This window comes from Lepidochelys kempii, chromosome 17 (genome assembly GCF_965140285.1).
Source record: "Lepidochelys kempii isolate rLepKem1 chromosome 17, rLepKem1.hap1, whole genome shotgun sequence".
NCBI classification, from domain to species: Eukaryota; Metazoa; Chordata; order Testudines; family Cheloniidae; genus Lepidochelys; species Lepidochelys kempii.
This window is the reverse complement of record NC_136396.1, coordinates 20,288,056-20,300,296: the sequence shown is the minus strand read 5'-3', so window position 1 is coordinate 20,300,296 and position 12,241 is coordinate 20,288,056. Positions and strand designations below refer to the sequence as shown.

At 49.9% G+C, this 12,241-nt stretch overlaps 2 protein-coding genes across 8 annotated transcripts in view; one reads left to right on the top strand and one right to left on the bottom strand.

Annotated features, from left to right (window-relative positions):
* Positions 1 to 416: 416 nt before the first annotated feature.
* Positions 417 to 7,573, bottom strand: PEX12 (peroxisomal biogenesis factor 12). The gene is made up of 4 exons (XM_073315542.1): positions 7,495 to 7,573; positions 7,016 to 7,188; positions 4,421 to 4,974; positions 417 to 3,611 (listed from the first exon to the last, which is right to left on the bottom strand). Exons 2-4 carry the CDS (start codon positions 7,139 to 7,141, stop codon positions 3,212 to 3,214), a joined length of 1,080 nt encoding a protein of 359 aa, XP_073171643.1. The 5' UTR covers positions 7,142 to 7,188; positions 7,495 to 7,573; the 3' UTR covers positions 417 to 3,211.
* Positions 7,526 to 12,241, top strand: part of AP2B1 (adaptor related protein complex 2 subunit beta 1) — a 98,759-nt gene continuing 94,043 nt past the window's right edge. For 3 of the 7 annotated variants that reach the window (XM_073315538.2, XM_073315537.2, XM_073315532.2), the window contains exon 1: positions 7,528 to 7,759. The gene's annotated coding sequence lies outside the window, so the exon portion shown is untranslated. Of the gene's footprint in view, positions 7,760 to 8,905; positions 9,090 to 9,148; positions 10,735 to 11,593; positions 11,664 to 12,241 lie in introns of those variants that run through there. The other 4 variants (XM_073315535.2, XM_073315541.2, XM_073315536.2 and 1 more) reach the window with 4 other exon arrangements.

Sequence of the window (12,241 nt, the reverse complement as noted above, 5' to 3'; positions counted from 1 at the left end):
TGAGTAACAGTTTCGTGTTCAGATGTCTGTTCACATGGAGCACAATGAACTAATTGGAGCATCAAATCCAACGCAGTATCTTTGTCAGACTTGGGTGGGGATTTTAGAGCAATACTGAATGCTTAAAGGATGTGACCAGTTAAGTAAAGCCTGCTTCATTAGAAAGACGTGCTGGGGTAGAAAAATTTATTAATTTTTCTACTTAAAACAATAATTGAAGTGCAAATACAGACTGAAGTTCCAGTGTTATGTACAGTAACTACAATGTTAAGCGAGGAGTTATGTTCCTCAAAAATGCTACTTTAAGCAAAATGATGTTAAGCAAATCAATTTCTCAATAAGAATTAATGTAAATTGTGGGGGGTTAGGTTCCAGGGAAATTATTGTCACCAGACAAAAGATATATAGACACAGTGTACGTTTTAAACAAACAATTTAATACTGTACACAGCAATGATGATTGTGAAGCTTGGTTGAGGTGGTGGAGTAAGAGGGTGGGATATTAAACTAGCACTTGGCTTAGCCCTCAAGGGTTAAAACATTGTTGTCAATGTAGCCTCACACTCTACAAGGCAGCCGGAAGAATGGAGGGAGACAGCATGGCAGAGAGACAGACACACACCATGTGTAAGAGACAGACATGCATTGCCCCTTTACGCTGACCCCACGCTAAGTACGCTGCCGTTTTAAGTAGATCAGCAAGTTGAGACAGCAGCTGCTGCCAGCAAGCTCCCTCCGTCCTGAGCCCTGTCATGGCCCCCTGCTCTATGGAGAAGGGGTACAGGACGGGGGGGAGGGGGCAGGAGTAGGGGAAACACTGACATTAGCACCCCTCTCCCCCTTCTGCACAGCAAGCAGGAGGCTCCCGAGAGGGACAGCTGAACTGCCTGGCTATTGATAGCCTGCTGGGCGACTGCAGCACAGGGAACTGTGGGGAGCGGGGGGCCTGCCAGTCCACCCTGGTTCCAAGCCCCCACCAGCTAGCTCCAATAGGCTGCTCTTTCTGCAAGCAGTGAACAAAGCAGGTGGCTGCTGAATAACATTATAAGGGAGCATTGCACAACTTTAAACGAGCATGTTCCCTAATCGATCAGCAATGAAACAACTTTCACTGGGATGACTAAATGAGTTACTGTACTAACTTTAAAATTACATAAAACTTAGGTCATGACACTAATGAATCATTGATTTAAAATTAATTTAAAAGGCTCAGTCAATAAGACTAAGCGTAATTCAATGGAAAAGTCAGTGATCAGTTATAGGCTGCAATAAGGAGACTGAAACTGTTTTCTTCACTTCTGCTAGCTGAGAGAGAGCAGCACTATTGGACACCAAAAGACCCTAGAAAAAAAAATCCTAAAACTACCTTTTTAATAAACACTCTAGCCCCAGTCTGGTAGCCTTTATTTACATGAGCAGTTGTACTGAGTCAGTGGGACTACGTTTGTAGGTCTGTGTAATCAAGCCTTCTGGGGCTGGCCATGTTGTATTGCTCTCCTGGAGCATCTTGGTTATCAATTTTTCAGAAAAAAAATGTAACAACTGTTGGGAAATATTTGCTGAAGCAAGATGTAATAGATATAGCTCAGATTTGGAATTAATTCATATTAAAAGCCTTGTAAAATCTACTCAATATTGGATAATCTTTCACTGAATGTGACTTTTTTCAATAAGGTGTGTTTACATGAGCTCCCTTAAGCTGGTGAAGTGTCTATATTTATAGATCCCAGCAGGAGGCAGCAAAATGAACCTGACTTCCTGTTAATATGCCTCCAAAGGTAGAGGTAGCCATTAGCACTTGTCTGGTATCTAAAATGACAGCTTTCATTTTAACAGTGTACAGGAGTTAAGGACCCTTCTTGTGCCTCAAAGGATTAAAAAAGAAGAACTTGGCTCTTAATGTGAAAAGATTATACAAGTTCTTTGCAGCAAGTTGTTAGAAGGCTAAACTGCTGTTTCTATAATGTATTGTAATACCATACCAGCTAGGATAGTCTACTGCTGCCCTCTGTAGAAAACAAGGTTCACACTTCATGAAAAGCCACTCCTTCAAACTGTCTAAAATTATCTGTGCTAAACTAGATCAACCAGAGTGCTGTGGAAGCAGGAATCACCTTAAAATCACTACTAGCCAACTTCTATACTCTGCCTGCTTAGAGATCAAAGGAGACATTTCAGTTTGACCAAATGGACGTAAGGTGCTAAAGGAAGCTACTCTACACCAGTCCTAATTAAAAGTGGCAAACTGCAGCCTGAGTCTTGGCTCCTCTTCAATATGAGGGCACTGCTTTTGGATTACAATTTTCACAATGTGTGATTTTACTTTGATCCATTGGGTCTCCACCAGCTGTCCATATGTTATGATGAAAGCAGCTGCAGTCTGATTCATTCATGCAAATATAAACTTTCAGATAAGCAGTTTACCAGTGGTTTAAACCATTAGATAACAGAAGTGGAATGAGTCTAGTTAGGTCCTAATTCCCAGTGTCCTGATAGATAGGAAGGAAGAGAGAAGCGGCTTTGCTATGCCAGTAGTCGCTACCAGATTTGAGGATACATTCAACAAAGCAAGTCTGAATTGGCACAGTTCATTTTTATCTGGCTTCAGTCACATATGCTCAAACCCAATTCAGACAGAGGGCATCCGTTCCCTGGTTCGTGCTTGTGCTGCCTGGTTTGCTAACTTCAGCCCGAGTTGTCCAAGGGGAATGGTGGGGGGAGAAGCCTAAATTTATGGCAAACTGATATGAATTGGGGGGCACAGCTCTGTTCATGCTCTCTTGTGAATTCTAAGATGAAGTAGTCTAGAAGCAGAGCTAGGGAGAACGTGATGACTCTTAGGAACGTAGGAAGGGCCAGGCTGAAGCTGATCAGTGGTTTTTTGAGGCCCATATCTGCCTTTGACAGTGGTCAGTACCAGAGCTTTCTGGTTGAGAGGCTGTCAACCTAGCCCTTGCATCTTGGAATTGGATAGAGCAGCATTTAAGGCAACGAAAACTCTAGTGCTGCTGCTGAACTTAGTGTCCAAATGTGCCTTAGAGTCTGATTATTCTGCTCATGAACGGTCACTGTACCTTTTGCTGCCCTAGTAATGTGTTATACACAGTTGGGCTGGCAGAAAAGTTGTGTTCCAGGTAGACAAGAACCTAGAGTATACAGGCCCGCACCCATCATGTATCTGCTTTGTAAGTATCAGTGCAGTGCACTCCCTTCAGCTTTCAGGGGAGTACAGCTTAACAAGGTGCTGCAGCTCTGTAGCATAGCCAGTGATGGGGCACCTTTGGTGACTCTTTACATAAGTGTAGACGCAGCGATAACAAAACACAAAGCCGGATGTGGAGAGGACTGTGTCGTTGGCTCGGATTTTGCGGCACAACGGGCAGACGGTCTTCAGTTTTGGTACGAGAGGTGAGCCTGTGCCATGGTCCAGGTGCACGGGTGGCGGAGGAGTAGGCAATGCAGTCAATGATTTGATGGTCTCCTGGTTCTCAGATGAGTACCACCAGTCCAGAAACTGCAGGAAGAACACGCCCACGGAGAGGCTGGTGGACAGGGATAAGGCAACACCTCCCAATGCTTTTTTCACCGCTGATTGCACTTGCTCCTTAATGCTGCAGCAGGGAGATAAGGTACAGACTGATAATTAGCATCCCGCCTAGTCACCTGTGTAAACTAATAGTGCAGAGGCAATACACGACTGCGTACCCGAGGGAGACTTCAGGGCTAGTCAGCTACTGCTTTTTAAAAGGATACCTTGTTACAAATGTGTGATGTTTACATTATTTAGAATCAACTGAGGAAATGAACACCACAGGTATTTTAGGGAGGTGTAATTTGGTGCATGGGGCACAGAAATTTAAAACTTGGAAAATAGGTCCAGGCCCATTGAAGTTCTTAGGTGGAAGGACTGGGGTTGAGAAGGATTGGGGTACAAAGGAATTAACCCATGCTTTAGTTTCAAAGCAGGCTCAGGTTGGGAGTGTCCAGAACTCATTGCCTTCTGGTCAGGATTTCTGTAGGAACAGAATTGCTAGTCCCAGTCCACTAGTGGACAACTGGTCCGTCCCACTCACTCGTTCAGTGGCAGTTTCAGAAGACTACCCAAGGATTGAACAGGTCACAGAGACTGAACTCCTGCAAATTAAGGCAGTTTTGGAACCAGAGACCTCTGAAATTAACTCTGACAGGCAGGCTACCAGACTCTGCTCCCCCCTTCAAGGGAGGTCACATTGAGCTTTTAAAAATGAAGGAAACATATGTGACAATAATAGGAGCCCTGTTTGAACCCCTTTTGGTACCTCTTAACACTGAGACAGTTTTATGCTAAAGCACCATCTGGGGAATAGAAACACAGCCCCAAATTCCCACGTAACACTGCAATAATTCTAAGCTCTATTTGTCTGGCTCCTTTCTAACTCACCTGTGAGCTGGCTGCTGGCTTGCAGTAGCTGCTGCTAGTTTCTGCTCCAACACCTGGATGTCCTCTGCTGTCAGTCTAACCAGGCGTACACCAGCCAGGGCCAGCAGCGGGGAATGATGCTGAGCCTTACCAAGGATATAGCACAGCTGCTGGCTGAGAAACCAGCCCTCCCAGGCCATGTTTACAAAGGGATAGGCTGCTAAAAAGGCCCTGTAAAAGCGCTTCCAGGATGATGATGGAGGATGGATGGCATATTCGTCCTCTTCCCTCAGACTGGAGACCAATTTCTCCAACTTTGTTTTCAGATAAGGAATGAGAACCAACAAGAGGATAGACTTCCAGTGTTCCTTCTTTGGCAACCCAGCACTGGCCAGCTGATACAGCCCCTTGCTGTCTCCCACCGCTATCCTCTTTAGGCCATAGAAGTTTTCTGAAAAAGAGGCACTAAACTGGGACAGAAAATGCTGCTGGAGCAACAGATCCAGGAGGGTGTAGATCTCATCAAACCAACGCCAGAGGAAGCCATAGCGGCCGGGATTGGATTCAGCAAGCACCTAAAATAAGATCCATGGAACAGGGAAGGAAGTGGTGTCAAAGACCCACTCAATCAGTTAAAACAATTATGACCTATGTATCCAGTATAAGAAACGGTTCAGAAACACAGACTTGAGCAGTGATCAGAATAAGACACTGGCTAATAGAACTTTGGCCCTGTGGAAAATTTATAAATTTTGAAGTGGGTTTTAGCCCATGAAAGCTTATGCCCAAATAAATCTGTTAGTCTCTTCTGCTCAAATAGATTTGTTAGTCTCTCAGGTGCCACAAGTACTCCTCATTCTTTTTGTGGAAAATTAAATCCTTCAGTTTGCTACCAGCATATGACTGGCAATACTGTATCTATGTGTGACTTAAGCCAGATGCGAATTCCAGGGGTGAAAGGCGAGTAAAGGGCATTTCACAGGGGACATGGTAGTGATCACCCTCATTCCCCAATAATGAAAGTGCATCCCCTAAAACATTAACTGTCTGCATATGTATCCTCACTGAATCAAAGACTCAAATGCACTGTATATATTTGTGTTTTCCCTCCATGAACATTTCTTCAATATAAATGCCTTAGTACCCCATGTCTGGAACTAAAGTAGCATTGTCAGCAACAGTCCAGGCAGAAAGACTTAGATCTAGGCACTCATCCCTTCGTGTGCTAGAGAAAAAGTTGGTGTAAGCACAGGACTTGGAGCCAAGACCTCATGAGCGCCAGTCAGTCCTAGGTCTACTTTTGACTTCATCTGTTTTTTTGGACAAGCCACTTCACCTCACTGCTTGAGTGTCCCTAGCTGGAGAGAACATTTTCCTCCCTCACAGGCTTACTGAGAGGATTAATTAATGTTTGTACAGTGATCTGAAGATGGAGAGTGCTAATCAGTGCACTAATTATATGCAATTTATCCCATTCTTCAACAGCACAAAGGAAATGTCATGTACCCACCACAGGGCGACTTTCCACACAGAGGAGCCCTTTGACTTTCTTTTTGCGAGTCCAGAATTCTCAGCTCCTGTACCATTATAGCATCAGCAGTGGAGAGAGGTTGCAAGCTGTGTGCTATACTGAGTCAATGACAGGCACAAGAGTTCTGTAGCCTAAGACAGCACTTGGCCCTTTTATAGCACCTTCCATTCAACGATCACCAAAGTGCTTTCCCAACACTAATGAATTAGCTCTCCCAACCTCTGGGCGAGGTAAGTATGGATTATCCCCCATTTTACAGGTAGAAAAACCAAGGCACAGAGAAATTAAGTGACTTGCCTAGGGTCTATGGAAAGTCAGTGTCAGAGCCAGGAATAGGCTACAGAAGTCCTGATTCTGCTTTAATCATTAGCCTGTACTTCTTCTCATGGATAGGCTAACTGACACCAAATGCATGCTTGACACAAATTCGAATTATGATTCAGCTTGAACACTGTCACTTATTTTCAGAATTATGACACACAAAAAACGATCTTCCAAGGTTCAATCCATAGCACATGTTTATGATGGAGTAGTAAACCCCTGCCACTAGGTATTTCCAGTGAAAGTACTGGCACATGCCCTTCCTTAACATAACACTGCTGCCCTAAAGCTTTGCAAACGCAATCCAGTAGCGCAGTCATCGAGACCTCAATGCTATACGCAGAAGCCCCCAGCCGGAGACTTTAGAACAGGGGTTCTCAAACTTTTGTACGGGTGACCCCTTTCACACAGCAAGCCTCTGAGTGCGACCCCCCCCTTATTAAATTAAAAACACTTTTTAAAATATAGTTAACACCATTATAAATGCTGGATGCAAAGTGGGGTTTGGGGTGGAGGCTGACAGCTCACGACCCCCCCCCATAGAATAACCTCGTGACCCCCCGAGGGGTCCCAACCCCCAGTTTGAGAACCCTTGCTTTAGAAGGTACCATTCCCCCCTAGGAAACACCCCCCCACCCCCTTTTAACTTGGCTGTAACCTAACACCAAACTCACTGGGTGTCATATTTTTATACATGCACGTTTCCCCCTGCTCTGTGGATACCAGCTCCCCTCTAAAGTCTGGGGGAGGGGGGGCACCTTTACCTTGGCCACATGCTGAAGGGCAGGCCTCAGGGCTGACATCAAGCTGTCCTGGGCCACCACTTCGAAGACGGAAGGCCTGTCATCGCTGGCTGAAGCAGCGGTGAGATGAGCCCCATGCTCGGCCATGGCTTCCCCCCCCCCGGCAGAAGGATCCCGACCTTTCCCCACGGTACCTGGGACAAAGGAGACAGGGGGGGGGGAGGGGTTAATGCTGAAAGTCCCGCCCAGCCCGCGAGCAGCGGCTGCGACGCTGGCCTCTGTGCCCCACGCGCGGGGGTGGGGGGGCAGCGACGGGACCCCGCGCGGGCGTGGGCGAGCTGGGCTGCCTCAGCAGGGGGTGGGGCGGGGCCGCGGGTCACGCCAAGGGGCCGGCCGAGAGGGGGCGGAGCCGCCGGGCCCGCGGGCGGGGGGATCTGGGGGGGCCAGGCTCCTGCGGGGCGGGGCGGGGCGGGGTCTCACCGGCCCGGCCCCACCCTTACCCCAGCGCCGGGCCCAGGCTGGCCAGCGCCCCTCCCGGGGGGCGGGGGGAGCATCCCGGAAGCGGGAGCAAGAGGCGACGCTCTGCCCCCAGCCGGGTCTCTATGGCCGCGGCGGCGCGGACACTCTAGGCGAGGCGAGGGGGGGAACTCTATCGCTTTGAGTCTTCCGAGCCGCCTCGCTTCCGGTTCCCGTCCCCAGCCGCCGCCGCCTCCTCCGCAGCGGTGTGTGTCTGTGTCCCTGCCCCGCCCTGTGCCCGACGCCCCGGTGAGTGGGGGCCGGCTCCGCCCGGCCCATGGAGCAGGCCCGGCTTGGGGGGCCGGGCCCAGGGCGGGGGGCTCCGGGGGCGGAGGGCTCCAGAGGGGAAGAGGCGCCCCGGGGGCGGGGGCAGGGCCCTGGGGCGCCGGGGCGGGAGCTGCCCCCGGCGGGCCCCGCCGCCCTTTGTTCCCAGCGCCGCTCTCGCCTCGCCAGGGCCGGGCGGAGAGATTGGAGGCTGCGGCCCCTCGCCCCCCCCTTCGCCGGGGCACCCGCCCCTCTCCCCCCCGGGTGTGTGTGATTCGTGGCGGTGCCCAGGACGGACCGGGCCCCGCGCTGGCCGCCCTGGGCCCCGCGTCCCCCCGAAGCGCCTTAAGCCCAAACGTTGGCGGAGCCGGGCCCAGGTTCCTCGATACTGGTGGAGCACGGGCCCCCCAGCCCCGTGTGAGGCGCGCGTCCCCGCCCCCCCCCAGCCCCGTGTGAGGCGCGCGTCCCCGCCCCCCCCCAGCCCCGTGTGAGGCGCGCGTCCCCGCCCCCCCCCCCAGCCCCGTGTGAGGCGCGCGTCCCCGCCCCCCCCCCCAGCCCCGTGTGAGGCGCGCGTCCCCGCCCCCCCCCCCAGCCCCGTGTGAGGCGCGCGTCCCCGCCCCCCCCCCCAGCCCCGTGTGAGGCGCGCGTCCCCGCCCCCCCCCCCCAGCCCCGTGTGAGGCGCGCGTCCCCGCCCCCCCCCCAGCCCCGTGTGAGGCGCGCGTCCCCGCCCCCCCCCCAGCCCCGTGTGAGGCGCGCGTCCCCGCCCCCCCCCCAGCCCCGTGTGAGGCGCGCGTCCCCGCCCCCCCCCCAGCCCCGTGTGAGGCGCGCGTCCCCGCCCCCCCCCCAGCCCCGTGTGAGGCGCGCGTCCCCGCCCCCCCCCCAGCCCCGTGTGAGGCGCGCGTCCCCGCCCCCCCCCCAGCCCCGTGTGAGGCGCGCGTCCCCGCCCCCCCCCCCAGCCCCGTGTGAGGCGCGCGTCCCCGCCCCCCCCCCCCAGCCCCGTGTGAGGCGCGCGTCCCCGCCCCCCCCAGCCCCGTGTAAGGCGCTTCCCTCGCCGCCCCCCCCCCAGCCCCGTGTGAGGCGCGCGTCCCCGCCCCCCCCCCAGCCCCGTGTGAGGCGCGCGTCCCCGCCCCCCCCAGCCCCGTGTAAGGCGCTTCCCTCGCCGCCCAGGAGCTGTGCTATATCCTTGGGCTGGCCCAGCTCGTCAACTGGTGAAACTGGGGCTGTTCCTTAGAGAGGCTGGGGACCCACCCGTCGCTCCAGAGCGGGTCTAGCTTCCATGCCCCAGCTGGGACTGTTCCCCTTCCAGAGTTCCCAGGTTAATCACCCGCTCAGATTGTCTTCGCCTGAGACTTTTCCCGATTATTTTTTAATAAGGCTAGTGTCCTCACCACTGAGATTACCCAGGGCCCGGCACAAAACTAGATGGGGCCTGTAGGTTCCAGAGTTTTGGGTGGTCGGGGTTAGTGTTTGTCATTTACAAGACCCATCTTTCTTTGACGCTATTGTGTGAGACTGTTTATGTCTCTGGATGTAGTGATTTCTTTATTCCTGCTCTAGTCACTGAATTAGAGGCATCTGGTTCAATCTAAATTTGAATTTCAAACACTTAAAGGAACAACGTGCTGGTGAGCCAGCAGGGCTGCTAGATGAGACTAGAGCCCACTGGGTATTTTCTTGTCATGTTCTTGTTCTTATCTGGGAGTGAATGTAGGCCTTTTGTTGCAAACCTCAAAACCATTCCTCATTTACCTGTTCTGAGTTTAGCAGGTGCTGGTAAGACACTGGGCTCCAGGATGATGAATTATAATTACTTTACAACCTCAGTCATCTTTAAACATCCCTCAGTTCTTGCTAATGAAAATATCTGTTTTCCATCTTTTAAAATGTTTCAGCTTTCCTGCTGTTTTGAATTGTGGAGAAGAAGCTGGCATTTCCTTGATAGTTATTTGAAACCATTGTCATTTGTGAATCACAGCTCTCATGTCTCTCTTTGTTTCTTGGTTTCACGTGAGACTAGCTGTGCCCTGTAATGTGTTTGCTTAGTAAACCAGATTATACTGAGTACCACTGGGAAATTGCCTTTGACAGCATGTGTGAACCTAGCTCAAACATAGAATGAAGCAAAATATTCTGCACCCTGGGGAAAGGCAGCCTTATATTGTATTTGGAATATTGTAGCTGTGGTACTTATTAAAATAATAGTCTTAAATGTTATTTGTATCTGCCAAATCAGGAGGTCATTAAGACGTACTGTGACTAGATTTAAATAAAAGATGAGTAATTTTATGACTGCTAATGACATTTGTAGCTGAGCAAGCTAAAATAATAAGGATAATGAAATCTCAAGCCTCAGGGCATAAAGGTCACCTGTGAAGTTTAGCAAGGAATTTTCCTCCTCTGTGTAGCATTGCGCTGTTAGTTAAATGTGTGTTATTGGGTGTCTGGCCTTTCCTTAAATAACCAGGTATTGGCCATTATTAGAATACCAGACTAAATCAGTGCAGGGTCTGGCCAGGGTGGTAGATCCTGTGTGTAAGAAAACTAAAGCATAGCGAGAACTACATTAATTCTCAAAAAACTGGTATTGTGCCCATTACTTTAGTAAATGAAAGACATTTAAGTCCTCTTTCAAACTAGGCTAAAATCCTAAGCAGTGCGTCAGCAATAACATTGCAGCTGCAAGTAGGCTGCCTTTTTAATTATGAAATGAGACTTGTAGCAACTTCCTCTCTTGGAAGGCTATGGGGATTGCTGCCAAGACTGGTGAGCTTCAGGAGTGTAAATTCAAAGTGATACTATCTCTCCCCCTTTTTGTTTTGAGTATCCTTCTGTCTCTGTTTTCAAAATTACCTCTTGTGTTGCTGCTCCCAAACACAAAGCTAGCCCAGTGGTGAAGCAGGAGCAGAACCAGAGTGAACAATCCTGATCAAGGTCACCCTGCTGCAGCTGCTGGGCTGAGGGTAGGTACACCTGCAGGAGCACCACAGGCAAGAGCTGATGAGGATGACGCCATATAGAGAATAACATTTGCCATTTTCCACTCCTTGGCAGCTGGACGGGACTACAGCTGTGCCTAGAGTCTCCCTCATGGAGCAAACTGAAAGTGACCAGGATTATCTCATTACCTCTGCTGCTACTACTCATAGTAACTTTACTGCTGAAGCAAAAGAAGCAGCAGCATTAGCATCATCTGGAGTCAAAGGAGGGAATATAAACAAAATATGAGGGAAGGAGATATGATAGGACCAGGAGTTCCAAAAGGATGTGTTTAGGGTGGTGGGGGATGAGCAGCACAAACAGGAAGTGGTGTTGGTCTGCTATTCTTTTGGGACAGAAAGAGTTCAAAACCAAATTTGTTCCCTTGGGCCTGGGAGCTCTTAAGGCAGCACAATCAGCCTGTGAGGGAAAGATGTCTGGCTTGTTTTGTATCCAACACTTCAGGCTGACAGGAGGAGGGGGCAGGCTCAGTCCGTTACAAGGGGATCCACATCTAGATTTTCAGCAGAGGGAGAGTCGTTAGGAAGAACGGAGGTGTCCCTATTTCAAGAAAAATGGAAGCGTAAGACTGAAATAGGGGCTGGAGAGAGAGAAGCAGTAATGAGTGGAGAGAGGGAGAGCACGAGAAATGGAGACGACAGAAATGCACGTAAGACAAGAAAGGAGATCGGACAAAAACAGGAAAGGAGAGGGAGAAAAATTAGGAAAGGAATTGATTGGATAATTGTAGGGGCAAGTTGTATTTCAGGTTTTTGGCTGTGATACTAATTTCATAATCAAAAGAAATAAGGCTTCCTTCTCCTGTGCTTGTCTTTTCCCCAGGTACTGTTTGAAAGCTTGTGGGAAAGTCTCTTTCCTCCCTGGCCGCCACCAATCACATTATTTAAAAAATGTAAAATGGATTCTACATTCTTCCTGATATGTTTGTGATGTCCCTATAATTTGTACATGTTGTTAGTAATCCAGTAGGTTTTGTGAAACAAAGCGCAAGTAGTTGGGAAGCCATTGTGACTGGTAACAGACCAGCGTGTGCCCATGGAACCCGGTCCTCATGACCAACGTACCTATAATACCAAACCAGCGTTTGCAGTGCAGCCCTACAGTAGCAGGCCAATGTGCAGATGGCGTGGCAGTGAGATGGAAAAGATTTCAGCTTCAAGCTTCCATAAGTTTCTTGTAAAACACTTTTTAAAAAAGCGATGCTGTGTGTTAAGAATGAGGAAAAACGTTTTTTTGGTGCATGTGGGGAACGGTCCATTTTGCAGTTCCTTCTCTTATGCAACCCCAAAATGCACCAATAGGGGGAGACTACCCTTTCCTTACTTATATCCCTCCATTGTCTGAAATGGATCGTTCTGAAACATGAATCGGTTTCCATAAATGAATACTTCTTAAATATACCTCACTTTTGAGGGGAGGAGGTGAATGAAATATCTGGAGAACACATAAAGGTCTTCCCCCTCAGTATAA

What these genes read in the sequence shown, in the direction of transcription:
- PEX12 (XM_073315542.1), bottom strand. Translation starts at nt 7,141, where the DNA reads ATGGCCGAGCATGGGGCTCATCTCACCGCTGCTTCAGCCAGCGATGAC. An exon ending in CCCTTCAGCATGTGGCCAAG is followed by an intron (nt 4,975 to 7,015) that starts GTAAAGGTGCCC and finishes ATCTTATTTTAG; the next exon opens with GTGCTTGCTGAATCCAATCC. An exon ending in AGCCAGCAGCCAGCTCACAG is followed by an intron (nt 3,612 to 4,420) that starts GTGAGTTAGAAA and finishes TCCCTGCTGCAG; the next exon opens with CATTAAGGAGCAAGTGCAAT.